The sequence below is a fragment of the Oryzias latipes genome, chromosome 14 (assembly GCF_053564925.1).
Source record: "Oryzias latipes strain Hd-rR chromosome 14, Olatipes_Hd-rR_3.1".
NCBI lineage: Eukaryota > Metazoa > Chordata > Actinopteri > Beloniformes > Adrianichthyidae > Oryzias > Oryzias latipes.
The window spans coordinates 9,860,342-9,875,771 of NC_136250.1; the positions used below are offsets into that span (position 1 = coordinate 9,860,342).

Consider the following 15,430-nt stretch of genomic DNA (forward strand, 5'->3'; position numbering starts at 1 on the left):
CTATTTAACTGGCTGCATTGGAGAGCTCTCCATGGCCCTTACGCCGTGCAACACCTTACAGTCTCAGAGAGTAAGAAGTAAGGAGAAAAGCAAAATCACAGTTCCGGCATCATTGCCCATTTATTTTAGCATACCACAAACAGCCAAACAGCATGGAAGTGACTTCTGCTTCCAGCCCTCTCACTCATGTTTTTCACCCAAGATTCCCCACTTCCCATAAGTCTTAGGGACTCAAGGCTAACTCCCAGGTAGCTACAATATTTTTGAAAATTATCCAAACATTTTGTTTTGCATATTGGGTTATATTTTAAGTAGAACAAAGGTATTCACTTTTAAAAGCAACAACAACCTTTTCTCAGTTTAACGAGGCATTCTTAATTATTTGACAGTACCTGGTGTTACAGCATTGTAATAAAATATTGCAAATGTTGCTGAAAAGAAAATTTTATTTTAGTGATTTGATTTAAGTTTTGATATTTTAACTTATTTATAACTGGCCAAAGCACAACTAAGATCATATGAGGGTGCTCTGCCAAACTAAAATAAAATAAAATAAAAATAAAAACCTACATTATTTTAACTTTTATAATCCAAAATATGGTAAACAACACATTATTTTTATTATCTATTTCTATTAGTCACTCCAATAAATCATTTACATAATACTTAATTATAGTAATTGAAGTGTAACACAAACAATAAAATATGCAGAACTTTTTTTCAAAATTTTGATTTAAAATATATCACATTGCCGTTGGAACATAACCTACTGTGCCGTAGTCAATAGAAAATTAAAAAATGACATTCTTTTCAACAAAAATTGATTATAATTTTATTTTTTAAGTCAAAAGAAGTGGAAGACCTGTATCTAAACTGTCTGTTCAATTGTTTTGAGACAGACTTATCTGAAGCTCAGCTCCACCAACAGGTGGAGCCCAACTGCCAATAAGCTGAGGCACAAGAAGGAGGACTGAGCGAGTCTGGTGGAAACTTCATTTCCGTTGAAGAGGCAGTGGCCCACATTACCGACACGATCCACAACGAGTAGGTCCACTTCAGGAGAGCAGCAGGAGGAGGTGTAGGACACCAGTGTTATGTTCTCATTTCCAGCTTGCAGGCTGGTGTTCAGGGTCCCAGTGCCTCGGTAGAGGCTGACTCTTTCTACACCTGTCCCATCAGCCCCATCAGTCACCCTGACGGAGAGCTCCCACATGGACTGACTGCAATTCTCAGGGCATTTGGACTGCAGGCTGAGCCGCTGACATACTGGAGGAGTAAAGTCAGCTCCCTGTTAAACAAAAGGGCAAAATTTAAGTTTTTTTTTTCAATGAAAACCCCAAAACAGAGAAAATCTTAGGGTTTGGGATTTCTAATGGCATTTGAATGGAAAAAGAAGCAAATAGCTGTATATTTATGTCAACATCCATACAAAGTAGCCAATAGATCATATTCATGATCATCCAAATTATTATTAACAATTATTTTCCAAATTATTATTATTATGTTTTTCAAAATAACTATACACATTAGGGGAAACACAGGAGAATGTATTGTTTTTTTTATCGTTTTGTGACTCCATCAACAGATGGACTTAGCTGAAGAAAATTTTAGACATTTTCTTTGCAGACACTAAAAAAGGTTTTTTCCTTCAGTGATAACACAATGCAAAGTTTAAGAAATACATTTTAAATCCCAATTCAATTAGAATGTAATTTAATTTGTGTTTGTTTTACCGGATTGACAACGGAGAAGCGCAACACAATGTAGTTAATGTCTGTGGCTCCAGGAGTCTCTGCTTCGATGGTCAGTACAACGTCTGTGCCAGATGGGGTGTTGAGAGGCGCTGAGAGGGTCACTGTGCCGTTCGTACTGTTTCCACTTTCCAGCCATAAAGTGCTCGGAAATGTTGAATCAAAAAGTCTGTTGTTGGTAACTCGAATAGTTAGGTTCCCCCCTGCTCCACTGCTCATCACAAAGAAGGGGACAGAGAAGGGTGTGCCTGGTACAATGATGCTGTTTGAATGAGCCTATAATTAAAAACAAAATTTTAAAGTGAGAAATTATGTTTTATATCAGGGGTTGGAAACTTTTTTGGAGCATCTTGACTTTGAAAAAGTGATAATCAGAAATAACATGAGGCAAAAAGACTTAAAAAGTATGTTATTTAAAATGTACTTACTATATTACTTGCTCAAAGATGGTGCTATTTAATTAACGTTTACTATTAATTGATTGCGGTTTAGGACCTAAGCTAGTGGCATGTGTGAATAAAAGTTTTATTTTTCCATATTGTGGAAAAACTGGAAAATCCCCAAATTTCACACTTTGCCACAAAATGGCTGTCAATCTATAAGTCTTGTGGCCATCCCATAATAATTTCAAAACTCTATCCCCGACACGTGTCTTTTGGTTTAGTTAGGGAGTTTTGAGATATACACATTTTTTAAAGCTGCAAGAGATTTTGGCCCCATTCATTTGACATTTCTCCCTCTGTAATGTCATCTTTTTTTTTTTTTTGGAGGGGGGTTATTTTGGTGAGGTTCGCATTTGAGGTGGGGGAAATTTTTCCTCAAAGAAGCAGCAAGAAAGTAGAATTGAGAAAATAAAATGATTCCTGCGGTCCAGGACCACTGGGGGCCATAATTATTCCAAGCTAAATGGGTTTGGCCCCCAGCCAGATTTGGTGTTTTATCCTTTTTTTGCCCTCATGTATTTGTTGATACCCTCTTCCAACATGCTACCCTACATGGTTACTCACTGTCATGGTTAGATTTGATGCTCTAAAGTTGGTCGGTGACTGCCTTTGGAAGACATTTGAAGAGCTGGGAAGTATTCCCGTCACCCGCAAAACAAACTCCACTGTTGGAATTCTGTCAACCTGGACCAAGTAATTTCCATCGTCTTGCGGCACCAACACTCCTTTAACCTCTTCTGACCCGGACAACTCGACCAAAGCAACCTCTGTTAGTGAGGCGCTGTCGCTCCCCGACAAAGACACAAACAAGCTGCTGTTGAGACCTTTGAAGAAAACACTGGGTGATCACGACAGTTGTGTCTGGTTTGGGAAACAAATCCTTTTTTGGTTGATGTTTTTTTTTTTTTACCTGCCCTGGGACGCGTTTCAAGCACATCAAATCCAGAGAAAGGGCCTGAAGATGGCGCCACAAACTCAAACATAAAGTCAATGGAACTTTGCCCTGCAAAATAAAAGTCATCAACATTTTTAAATGAATCGCTTCAATGAAGAACATTGTTGTAGATAAAAGGAAAAATTTGAAGAACAGAGTGGTTTGATTCAAATATGCATCAAACCCCTTCTGCTCCAAAATTAACTTAATTTAGCATCTATTGAAAGAATAAACATAAGTAAAATTTATTTTTCACAGTTTAAATAAATTCAGACATCAAGGAATTTAAACAACAAACTTTCACATAATAGAAATCTGTTTAATTGTGTACTAAAATTTTTGTTTCAACAGCGGTCTTTTAAAAATTTAGTTTTTATCTCATCTAAAGTCATTTTATATATTTATGAAATAAAACTAAAGTAACAACATCAGTGCAAGCCTTTGCTTCATGTCTGTGGACATAGCAGCACACCTGTGCAATAAAAGCAGGGACAACAGTGAGGCTTGTTGTGTAACTTTACAAAGCATGTTGGTCATTTGATCTCATGTAAATGGACCAGGTACAAAAAGTACACGCCCTGTCATTTTTATGAACACACTCATGAATCCATCAAGCGGTGGAGCTTCAGACAAAAACTGTTCACAAAGGATGTGCGCCATAAATTATGATGACCTTTTTGGAATATCAGGCAGAAATCCCAATAAAAGTGTTGTATCGTTTGCTGTTGAAATGCAGAAGGAAATCAGAATCGGTGCACCGTAGCACCACGTTTATTACGTTTTCCAAACATCCAAAAGCAGCAGGCAGCAAATGTACAGAATAATACTCAATCTCACCTGTAACTTTCAGTGTGTAGGGGTTTGTTGACACCATTTTGATTTCCCATCCACCAACTTGTGTTTGTAGTTCCAGAGTCCTGAAATTTCCCGCAGACTGAGATGTCTTGATTAAGGAACCTGATGAGTCAGTGCTCTGCTGGGAAGTGCCTGCAGATAGAGGCAGAAAGAAGGCTGTGTTTAACAAGCAGGAAAAAGATAGAAACTAAGCCTTTGCTTCTTCTCCTATAAAAAGAACACTACCATAGTGTTAATTTTTTAAAGTTTATAATAATTATTCATGAGATAGCATTAGGAAAGTTCAAGGAGACTACAACAATGAAAATATATCTTCATCTGGCAGCTCATAAATCACATGTCAAACCTCAGGAGAGATTGGAGAACATTAAAAAAATTCTGCTCAAGCAGGAGTAATTGTTCACTGAGGATCTGTTGAATTTGAAAATGAATATTCTGTGAAATTAATAATTGTGGTCTTGTGTCCAGCTAGAATATTATGACACCAAGTCTTTCGTGTATTAGAATAGAGCTGTGAAAGAAAGAGCTTGGAGCAAGTTTTGCGCTGTTTTCACCACTTAGACATTTTGCACCAAGCCTCTTCTAACTATAGGTGGCACACATCCACAAGTTAACAGTAGAAACAGAAAAGGAGAAGTAGCCTCTCTAAACTTGTTCAGTTTGAACACAATGGGCTAAATCAGAGTTCTAGAGTGCAAATTTATCACATTCTTGACAAATGCCCGGTGTGTCTGTGGCATATTTTCTAATATTTCCCCCTGAGTTGATGATTAGGTGCATGCTTCATAACCCTAATGTCTGTGGTACAGTGGTCCGTCTGCAGTGCGTCTCCATTGCTCTAAAAACAAAGATGTAGAATGTTTACATAGCCTCCGTAATGTCTGCATTTGATGTCCGCCCCTTTGCAACGCTACACCAAGCAAAAATATGAACACTTAAAATTTTACTATACCTGTTGGGCTTTTAAGAGTAAAAGTGACGGACAGGCCGATGATGTAAACTCTCACGCTTGTCACAGTTTCATCAACTGTAAACGTGAAAGTGTCTGACTTTCCTGGGTTCCTGGCTGCCTGAAGAAGAGTCACCTGAAAGATCAGGAAAACCAGTGATTTTGTGCGTGTGAGATCCCCGAACTGCTGGATCCACCAAGGGGTGACGCTACCTCAGAGCCGCTGGTCGACTGCTTTATGATTGATGCGGCCGTAGGAAGTTCAGCCTTGGTGACTTCAATAGCCAGACCTCCTGACGCCTGAGCCAGGTCTCTGTACAGCTGAGCATCGTCTGCTGCGATCATTCTGGACTGCTGCTCATCTCTTCTTCTGCGTCGATTAGTTAGTGATGAGTCTGTAATCATAAAATTCACCTGGGAAAATAAAAACAAAACAAAATTCTGAATAATTTTTAGAATTTTACATTTACAAGCATTGTTTTTGTGTTTAAAGCTCATTGATGGTCTGCTGATGTTAAACATTATGAACAGGGATTTTACTGTTTGCCCCAAATTGTAGAGTAAGTCATGGAAATTGCATCATTTGTTATCATGCAGGGTTTTGACTTATTAAAATTGAATAATGACAGCTTATTATTGCTCAGAATAAGTCACCACAGTCTGGGTCCGCTCAATGAGTGCAATCACTGTGCTCTTCAAGTTCTTGTCTTTAGCAGGCGCATCCGTGAAGACAAAGATCTCAGATTTGAAAGGAGCAGCAGTCAATGCCAACTAGGGAGTGAACACACACAAGACAGTTTAAAATGCTTTAACTTTTAGAAAAAAACGTTGTTTCACACATTTGATCTCTCGTCTCAGCACCTGCAGCCCTGACAGACTCTGCTCGGGATTGTCTCCTCCACCAGTTGTTGTTAAGGAATTAATTGTGTCCTTGAAAACTGTGGAGTCAGATGTTTTTAGCACTGGCCCAAATCCTTAAATTAATTTGGAAAAAAAGATGATAATTAGAGAACTCGTTTGATTTCCTTTCTCGAATGAGAAGATCTCTTTTACAATGACAAACAAGTCCCAACCTGGGTCACTGAACGGTACAAGATTATACCATGAGGGTTTTCTGTCTGTTCCAGCATCACTGTCGATTATAGAGGAGGCCACAGTCTTCACCGTTTCAATGTTGTCACTCATACTCTTGCTGGTGTCGATGACAAAGCAAAGGGCTTTGCTGGATCCCTTGAAAATCCCCATCATCCTAAAATGCGGAAGGGGGAAATTAAACAACAACAAAAAAACAACTGCAGTACGGAACTGAAATAAAAGTTCTGTCTTACTCCAGGAACAATTTGTCTCCAGCTGCTTTTTGAACGTCTTCCAGGAGCTGACTTGTTGCAGCAACTGCCATGTTGGCGGCCGTGGTGTGAAGATGTCCGTGGCTGGAAGTCAGGGAGTCTTTGTTGATCCCACCTTTGGGCTCGATCCTGCTGGTTTGATCAACTACTCCTCCATGGCTGCACTTTCCTTTTCAGCCAAGTACAAATAAGAAACAGTAACTTCTTACAATTTTGCTACATCTTCAGCAGTACATTTTATTATGAATCCTCTGCTTTGATTCTTTGCAAAGACCAGGACATACAGAAAGAAGCCTTGTGCTGATTTGAACGGCAAATGATCGAGCTTGGTCTAATAAATACGGATGTAAAAGATACACCTCAGCAAATTCAAATATCACTGAGAGTAACAGAAGTTTCAGTTAAAAAAACCATACATACGAGCAGGATTACATTAGCAACTAGCTGTAATATTGATGAGGAAGTAATTAATCAATTTCTAGTAAACCTTAGTTTCTCTTGTCTCTATCTTTGCCTTTTTCTGTACATGTGATGTAAGCAACCCAGTGAGGAATGAGTGTTGTGTGCACTGAACATACTGCATGATAACCCTTCATTCATCACTTCAAAAATACCTGAATAAATTAAAATAATGCTTTTAAAACAAAAAGTCTACTAGACCTAAAATTATGTTTTTATGTTTGAAGTTTTTACATTGTTTTTGATGGTTTAAATAAAAAGTACCAGTAAGAAAAATCTTTTTTTCTGTTACATAGTTCTGTCAAATGCCAAGTGAATAATAATTATCTAGCTTGTATCGATTTCAGTAAAAGAATCATGTCGCCTAAAAGTTGGTTGAATATGTTCTGTATCGACTCATGGACCATGTATTGAAATGAAAGTTGAACTAAATGAAAGGGAAAGGTGCACACCCCTTCCAATAAACGAAATCAATAATCAGGTCAAAATGACATTCAAAAAAACAAACAAAAAAACAACTAAACCATGTTAGGGCAAGTCCGTAGCCATATGAAAATGTGTATAAGTGATTTTTTATAATAATTCCAACTCTTGTAGCTTCAGCCAAACTGTACCAATGTTTTCTGCATATTCAAGTCTATAACCAAAAGATTTTACAAACCAAAACCCGTTAAAATGTAGTCAAATTAGCGAGAATGTCAGCACATGTAGGCCACCAATCTCAGTTTAATCATATTTCCATCAAAAGTGTAGTGGGGAATGGGTTTTTTCTCTGTTTTTATTTGATAGTGTTGTTCAGACTATTTTAGAGCTAAATCTTTTGGGCAGCAACAACATTATTTAACTGAAATCAGCACATTCATCTCAAGCCTGATCAAGTAAGTGTTAAATGGTATTTACTGACTGTGGTCGTTCGTATTTATGAGCATCTCTAAATAAAACATGACGTTTTATTATTCCAGTGTGGAAGTTAAGGACTGTTTCATGTTATGTTAAATTTTCGAATGTCCTTGTCAGAACTCCAGGACAAATTTAGCTGGTTCGAAGAATTTTTTGTTTAAGTTTTTGACTTAAGTTCTTTCTGAACCTCGTCTGGATCTTTTCAAAGCCTCGATGATACCACTTCCTTGTACTTATGTGAGCATCGCCATAAGTTTGTAATAACATAAAAAAGACGCTTTCAGTAGACGATACCTGGAGGTTTGGTTGAAGTTAGGATTGCGATATCAAAGTACCCAGAAGTCAGAGTCTTCTCTGCTATGATGTCCTCCAGAATGTTGTTCCTGCAGTCATCATCAACACAGCTGCGACACGTAGCTCTGCTTTTTTCTGGGGAAAGTATAGCCCAAATGTAGATTATCCTTCATTATATATTTTTGATTTGATCTGGTTTCTTAAAGATTTTATGCTTATCCAGCCGCACATCAAACAATCCCTTTACCTGCTATGTTACCAATGCTGGCGTCTGCCCTGATCAGATTGGAGTTAGGGAATTCATTTCCTAATTCCACCCAATTACTGTGACTGTAAAAGTCCTTCACAAAAAAAAAGAAAGAGATTAAGATGATAATTTCTGCATCATTTTGAATTCAGAAAACAGCTGGAAAACTGCTCTAGGGATGTGTGAAATACCTGTAAAGGATGCAGAATTTTTCCCAGCATTTGCCTAGCCGCCTCATAATTTCCTTGCGTGTTGCTTGCTTTGACAGCTGTTAGTCCTTCTGTGATGATTCTCTTTCCCTGGACTAGCATTTCATTATCAAAGTGAAAACTTCCATCAAGGGCATAGCGAATGTCCACTTGAGCATTCTTCAGCTGGATGAAGGTAATGGCTTCCTTGAAGGTCCTTGAGGAATGCTTTGCATTGCAGGCTGTGGTGACACCCTCTACAGTGAAAGGCTGTGTCTGGGGAACAAAAGTCAAATTATGTTGTTGAAACTGTATTTAGTTTACAATTAAATCCTGATCAAATTCATACAGGGAAGTTGAAGTTTGTCCCCTCTGCCAGGGCCAGGCTGCGGCATGTCTGCACTGTGGCGTTCAGGATAGCTTGCTTTGTGATTTCCAGGTGATTTAGAGATTTTCCGGGTAAAATTCCAAAACTCTGAGCCCCACGTTGTAGAAGCAGAAGACACAAAACAGCCAACTCCAACTGCATTTTGGCTGAAATGATCTGAGGAAAGAAACATGTAGACTTAGGTTCCACTAAACCACTTCAGTCTTTTCTTTTGCCTCAATCTGGTGTAAATACAATTGTTGCATCTGCAACTGAGATTCATAACATTTCTACTAAACAGCTGAGACTAAAGATGCATCCAGGTAACGTTTATTAGAAATCTCAAATCATTTCAGATCCAGAAGCAACTACAGATCACACCAATCATTTATGTAAATAAATGAAGATGAGGTGCTGCTGGACTATTTAAACATTATAGAGTTAGATAAGCTAATTCTTCTGGTACATCGCCTTTTCCATCCAGGGAAAGGATCCTTCCTTCATTGACATCCCTGAGGTTTCTTCATTTTTTCTCAATGTGAAGGAGGGTCTAAGGGCAGGGATGACCAATTAGCCTAGTCTGTTTTGTTTAGCTATTACCTATGGAATTCTATGACTTCATGTTCTTTATGATTTCACGTTTATTGTACAATTACCGGTATGAAGTCCATTGAGACGACTACTGTTGTAATATTGGGCTATATAAATTGAATTGAATAAATAAATCTGACTTTCATATAGTTGTTGGCTGATAATATGGGAAAAACTCGAGAAACTAAAAAGAGATTTCTGCTTCATAAATGATGGCCTGACAGGATTTGATCCGTAAACTAAGGAAATTATACTAATCTCTATCAACAACTTTTTCATGTCCAACTCAATACAGTGTTGACTTTTCTTCAGTTTATTTAAGTAATGTATTGTGTTGTCTGTTTATGCTGCACAAAAAGCTTCCAGCCAAACGTAAAGGTTAAACACACATGACGGGCTTGTTCTGAAACATATCTTTCAGTAATGGACATTTTAAAGGGACAGGTTTTTTGTTACAAATGGAATTGCTGCTTCCTGCATTCAGAATGGTGTCTTGGTGTATGCAATTTCCCAATAACAAATCCACATTTACTTTCTAAAAACTGACAAATATAAATGATTACCTTTTTTGGAGTATAAGTCATTTTTTTCTATTGTATAGTTTCAGCCAGGGGCGACTTATACTCAGTCCTACGCCTGGCTTGGCGGAGTTGTTCCAAAGTGACAGAGGGTGAGGAATCCAATGAATTTGGTGATATGCATAGATTAGTTTATTTGTTAGTGTGTTCTTTATGCCATGTTGTCCTAATAATTGCTCACATGTTGTGCTTATTTACTGTTTCTCCTGCATTTCATAAAGCTAAACAATCAGTGTATTACAGCAGTGAAGCATGCAGATATTCATTAATAATATGATTTGCTTTTTAAGATGAAACGCCCGTTCTTGTGTGACTCCTACATATGAATTTGTTCTTTAGTATGCATTTTTTGGCTGCTCCGACTTTTACTCCGGAGCGACTCACAGTGCGGATAATGCTGTGTAGATGTTACGACCCCAACAGGCAAACCTGTCCACGTCTAGGGGAAAAATCACAACAGAGCCAGAACATATTAAAGATGAACACTAATAAGTTAAGGAACACAGTTTATTGAGTGGAAGAAATAACCTGTGTCCTGTAAAACAAAAATAAATAAATACTGTGCTGGTCCCAACAAAAGACAAAACAGAGGGATTGGAGCCTTGGCCAAACATAAAATAAGTCAAGGAGACAACTGACCCAGCCACCATGACCAGAGTCAGCAGCTCCCTGCTAAGGCTGTCTGACAAAATCTAACTAATGAAAAGAAATTAACAAAGCCCGCAAATAAATACTACCGAGGTCCAACCCCAAACTAAAATAACAAAACCCAGCAGTATAAGACTGCCGAGGACCAAGAGGGGAAAAGAGAAACAAACCAACCAGCACAACCTCCTGCTCTGCTCTCTCTGCATGCCTGCTTGGTTGAGGCCTCCTCTGACTTAAATACCTGGCAGGTGCTGATCAAGATCTTTGGCCACACCTGCCAGGTGAGCAGAATGACAGGGGATGCAGCAGCAGCAGCAAGACATAACAGTAGACACTATAGGTAAAAATAACTATGAGAGAAAAAGGACAAAAGTTCCATAAAATGTGATCTAAAAAAACACCAAACACTCAAAGTAAGAGTCAGCAATGTTTCTTACAAAAACCAAAACTCTTAATCACGTTCATCTTTCATTGTTGGCAATTATTTAAAAGGTAGGCATCTCAAAAGTGTAAAAAGAGTGACCCAGCTTTCTTCTGTTCTCCAGTAGACTTGTATACAATGTTGATATGTAAACCAGTGCTGGTTTTAAAGTGCTCCAGGTGGAGTTATGCAACCCGTTCTACCTGTTGCATAGATGAGATTCAGCTAAATTGAGCATCAGTCTAATTCTTTAGCATTATTTTCCTCTTTTTTAGTCTAATTTTTTCCAAATCAAAGTTAAGGCTATGAAAACTGTGATAGCTCACAATGTTTCAATTTGTGTGATTTTTCTTGAAAAGAGAGATGTCATTTAAGAATCTGCTGCAAGCAGTCACATGATCACAGCTTTGGCAGCTTTCGCTTTGAGTACACAACCTCCGATTTGTGAGTCATCTGAACTCTTTTTATGAGTTTATATACTGAAAAACAGCAATTGGCATTAAGATTTTCTTTACTTTCCACACCATTTCAGGTTGTATGGTATAACAAGTAAAATCTACATTAGTATTTATACAGACAGTAAAGGTAAAAATATTTTAAACTAAATTGAACTATTTTGTTTCAAATAAAGGCAGATTTAAAGCTTCATTTTTAAGTAAACTAATAAGAAAGTATAAGTAATGATCACAGAACTTTATAAAGTAACATTTCATAAAAGTATAACCTTAAAAACACGGATTATTTTGAGCGGAAGTGAACCATAACCCTTGTTATATTTTATTGAAAAATGAAAGTAAAATCTATTTTTACGGGAATTATAAAAAAACTGAACTGTTATTTTAAGCTCAAACTATATGATTGCATAACTATATCATGACTTAAGAAACTAGGAATTTATATAACACCAATTTATCAAAACGTGGAATTATAACGGTTGATTAAAAGAAGTGACAGACATCAGCAGCAGTGCCCTTTTTGTTGTTAGGTTTTTTAAAGTCTTTTAGCTCCAGGCAAAACCTAAAGGGAAAGTCATACTGCAACAAGAGCTGCTGAAGAATCGAAAATCACTGTCCACATTCCTGCAAGCTCAACAATGCAGTCAAAGGGACACATTTCCTTTTCAAGATATAAAATATAACTTTCAAAACCACCAAGCATGAAAGGAATGCAGAGATAAAATGTGTGTGGTTGTTGATAGGAAGACCAGGAAAGGTTTCTGTTCTCCAAACCAGTCAAGTAGAACTTGTAACCCTTGTGCTATCTTAGATGACCCCACCCTTACATTGACGTGTTATTCCTACCATGACAAAGGTGGATAAAGGTGGAAAGATTTCATGTAATCCATGGACACCAGTGAAGATCACAAATCATTGAAGAAAAAAGGTTCAGAGCACTGTCTAGTGGGTCTAGATGACCCAACTCCCAATGGTAAAGTGCCTAGGATAGCACAAGGGTTAAGACATACATAGTAATTATTGACTGACTTATAGTTCCATACAGTAGGTACAGGACTGCCCAAACCTGGTCCTCCACAGCCACAGACCTGTTTCCAGTTCTCTCTGCTCTGTTTGCTGCTGATGACCTCAGTCAGGTTTCGTTTAGTTCAGTCTGAAAGTGGCATTGCAGGATCCACTTAGTTAGTTGGCCAATGAGCCCTGCGCACAGTGAGTCCCTCCTGCATGTCTGGCTCCAGGATAAGGCGCCGGTAACTCTTGTTTGGAGGGAATAATTGGACTGTTGCTACCTCTGTAAGAAGTAGGTTTAAGTTCAATTTCAGCCTGGCCCTTTCCCCAGGACCATGGATCACTTTGTAACACCAACAAATATGGAAACTGGGATGAATCTGACTCGCAATCCCATTACTGCCTTGTACTACCCCTGTTTGTTTGCTTTGACAGCTATTAGTCCCTCTGATCATTTTCTTTCCTCAGATGAACATTGTCATCAAAATGAAAAATTGGATTTAAAGAGCCTATAATCAAATTTTTTTAACTTTTCTTCTTTCTCTTTCTGCTTTTTCCCATCTGGGGCTGCCACAGTGAAACAACCTCCACTCTGAGGATGAGTCGCATGGTTAACTTGGCAATGTTTTACGCCGGATGCCCTTCCTGACGTAACCCTCTCAATTTATCCGGGCTTGGGACCGGCACAGAAACAGAGAAGGGAACATTTTTTGAGCTTTTAAGTGTATCATATTAAGTCCTCACAAAAAAAACCTCTGACAACCCCAAAGCGGTATTTTGCTCCATTCACGCATGAGCACCAACCCCTCCCAAATCCTCAAAAATGAGCGGGTTCTCACTTTGTGGCGGAACAGCCCCTTCCAGGAAGAGTCTGTGGCACCATGCTAACACACACACCCATTTTCTCCGTAAAGTTAGCAGTGATTGACAAAAAGGCTTTAGTTATATATGCACCTTCATCTTTGCAAAAGTTTAGGTGTTTTTTGTTTTCGTGGGCGAAATTCAGACACGCTGCCAAGGCCGACTCTAGGTTGATGCCATGAAGTGAGCAGCACCCACATGGAACGAGAGGCGGTGTCTCAGAAATGGAGTAGTCTTACTTCTCGGTTGGAAAATGAGGTGCAAAAATGACAAAAAGAAAAAAAAATCCACATATGCATTCCTGAACCAGATTAACATGTTTGCTTGCTTGTTGGCTTTGCATGATTGTGGTGCATTGCAGGCTGCAGCAACAGTCTTTGCACTGAAAGTATATTAGTGGTAAAAAAAAAATGCTTAAAATTAAGATAGATTTTCTGAGGTTAATACATTCAGGGAGGTTAAATCTTTTCCTGTGTCTGCACTGTGGAATTCAGAATTGCTTTCTTTGTAATTTCCTGGCGATTCAGTGATTTATCCCAGTCCTATCTCAAAAGCTAGAAATCCATGTTTCTAGAGCAGAAGACAGAACAGCTAATGTGAAGACATTCTCACTGGAATCATTTGAGGAAAGGAACATCCATGTTTAATGGGGATGTAACATTTCGTCGTAATAAATTTGATTCATATCATAATGTATGGTTTATTTTGAACAATCTGATTCAAATTGATTAATCACATGTGTGTTGTCCGTTGTGATGTACTTGGTCATTACGTTCTAGTAAAATAAACCTACCATGCCTCAATCCAAATGGTATTTTCCAACATTTATTATAATTCTATAATGGAAAAGGGCGATTCAGTCAACTTGGCTCAGACAGATCAATCTGATTGGATTGTGGGAATTAAAAGGATTCAATTTATTGAATCTAATGTGCAAACTAATTTTCCTTCATCGCTATATACAAAGATTATGTAAAAAGTGGGAAGGGAGAAAAGTGGAACATTATTATGGAAGCATTTGTGTCTCATAATTCAAAATGAATTATGAGAATTTTTCATTTTTACAATAAAGCTGCATTTGTTGACTCAAAAATAAAAAATAAAAAAATCAATCTGTCAAATGGCTTACTGTTTCTCAATTCATTTTGTCAATTAAAATGATAAAGGAAGTTTCATTTTCAAAAAACTTTCTGGTAAATGTGTAGCAAAATCCAATTAGAAATATCTAATTTGACAATTAAAATGGATCAACAGAAATGCTTTTTCATTTTCACAAAGTAACTGCATCAATTGACACGAAAATATAAGTAAAAATCAATCATCTAAATTTTTTTTTCATTTTCTACCTCAACAGCGCTTATTCTGTGACGTAATTAAAGCTATAATGCAAAGAGGAGATTGCGTTTTCGTTTTCACATCCACCTCGCAAAAAGGGTAGCATAAATTCCAGTCACCCGTTCCGGGGGGAGGCGGGGCAATGACGTCAGTGCTCACTCTTCTTCTGTCACTAGCATTATTAAAGCTAAAAATATAAAGCTATAAGATATAAAGTAGGACATCTTGATACTGCAAATTTTGAATCACCTCCTGCTGGTCTGCAGAAATGCCCTAGAAAACCACACAGGTTCTTTGATTTGGCTAAAAACTGCGTAATCATAATTAATTAAGACCTGTGGGAACGCTTTACAATAAATCAAAAGATGATTAGAGTGAGATTTTAAAGTTAAAAGTAAAAAAAATATATAAAACTGAAGTACTTACCTTTATGCTGTCCTGCAAACTGTGGTTATAATGTCAACACCCCCTGTATAATAGTCCATCCACAGGCGTGGTCAAAGCTGGTTCTGCTTGTTTGAAGAGATTCTCTAAATAACCTAAATGACCCCAGTAGACACTGATGTTATCCCTTGTGTTATCTTAGATGACCTCACCCTTACAATGACGTGTTATCCCTACCATGACAAAGGTGGATAAAGGTGGAAAGATTTAATGTAATCCATGGACACCAGTAAAGATCACAAATCATTGAAGAAAAAACGTTTAGCGAACTGTCTAGTGGGTCTAGATGACCCAACTCCCAATGTTAAAGTGCCTAGGATACCACAAGGGTTACAATGTCTTTCGGGGGACAGTCT

The 15,430-nt window shown here is 37.9% G+C and overlaps 1 protein-coding gene across 1 annotated transcript; it reads right to left on the reverse strand.

The window, feature by feature from the left end:
* Positions 1-95: 95 nt before the first annotated feature.
* On the reverse strand, positions 96-10,848 carry LOC101165910 (von Willebrand factor A domain-containing protein 7). The gene is made up of 16 exons (XM_020708763.3): positions 10,725-10,848; positions 8,716-8,910; positions 8,370-8,642; positions 8,179-8,272; positions 7,932-8,066; positions 6,261-6,447; positions 6,006-6,181; positions 5,794-5,906; positions 5,587-5,703; positions 5,146-5,346; positions 4,936-5,068; positions 3,966-4,115; positions 3,105-3,197; positions 2,759-3,018; positions 1,734-2,027; positions 96-1,288 (listed from the first exon to the last, which is right to left on the reverse strand). Exons 2-16 carry the CDS (start codon positions 8,893-8,895, stop codon positions 902-904), a joined length of 2,793 nt encoding a protein of 930 aa, XP_020564422.1. The 5' UTR covers positions 8,896-8,910; positions 10,725-10,848; the 3' UTR covers positions 96-901.
* Positions 10,849-15,430: the final 4,582 nt, after the last annotated feature.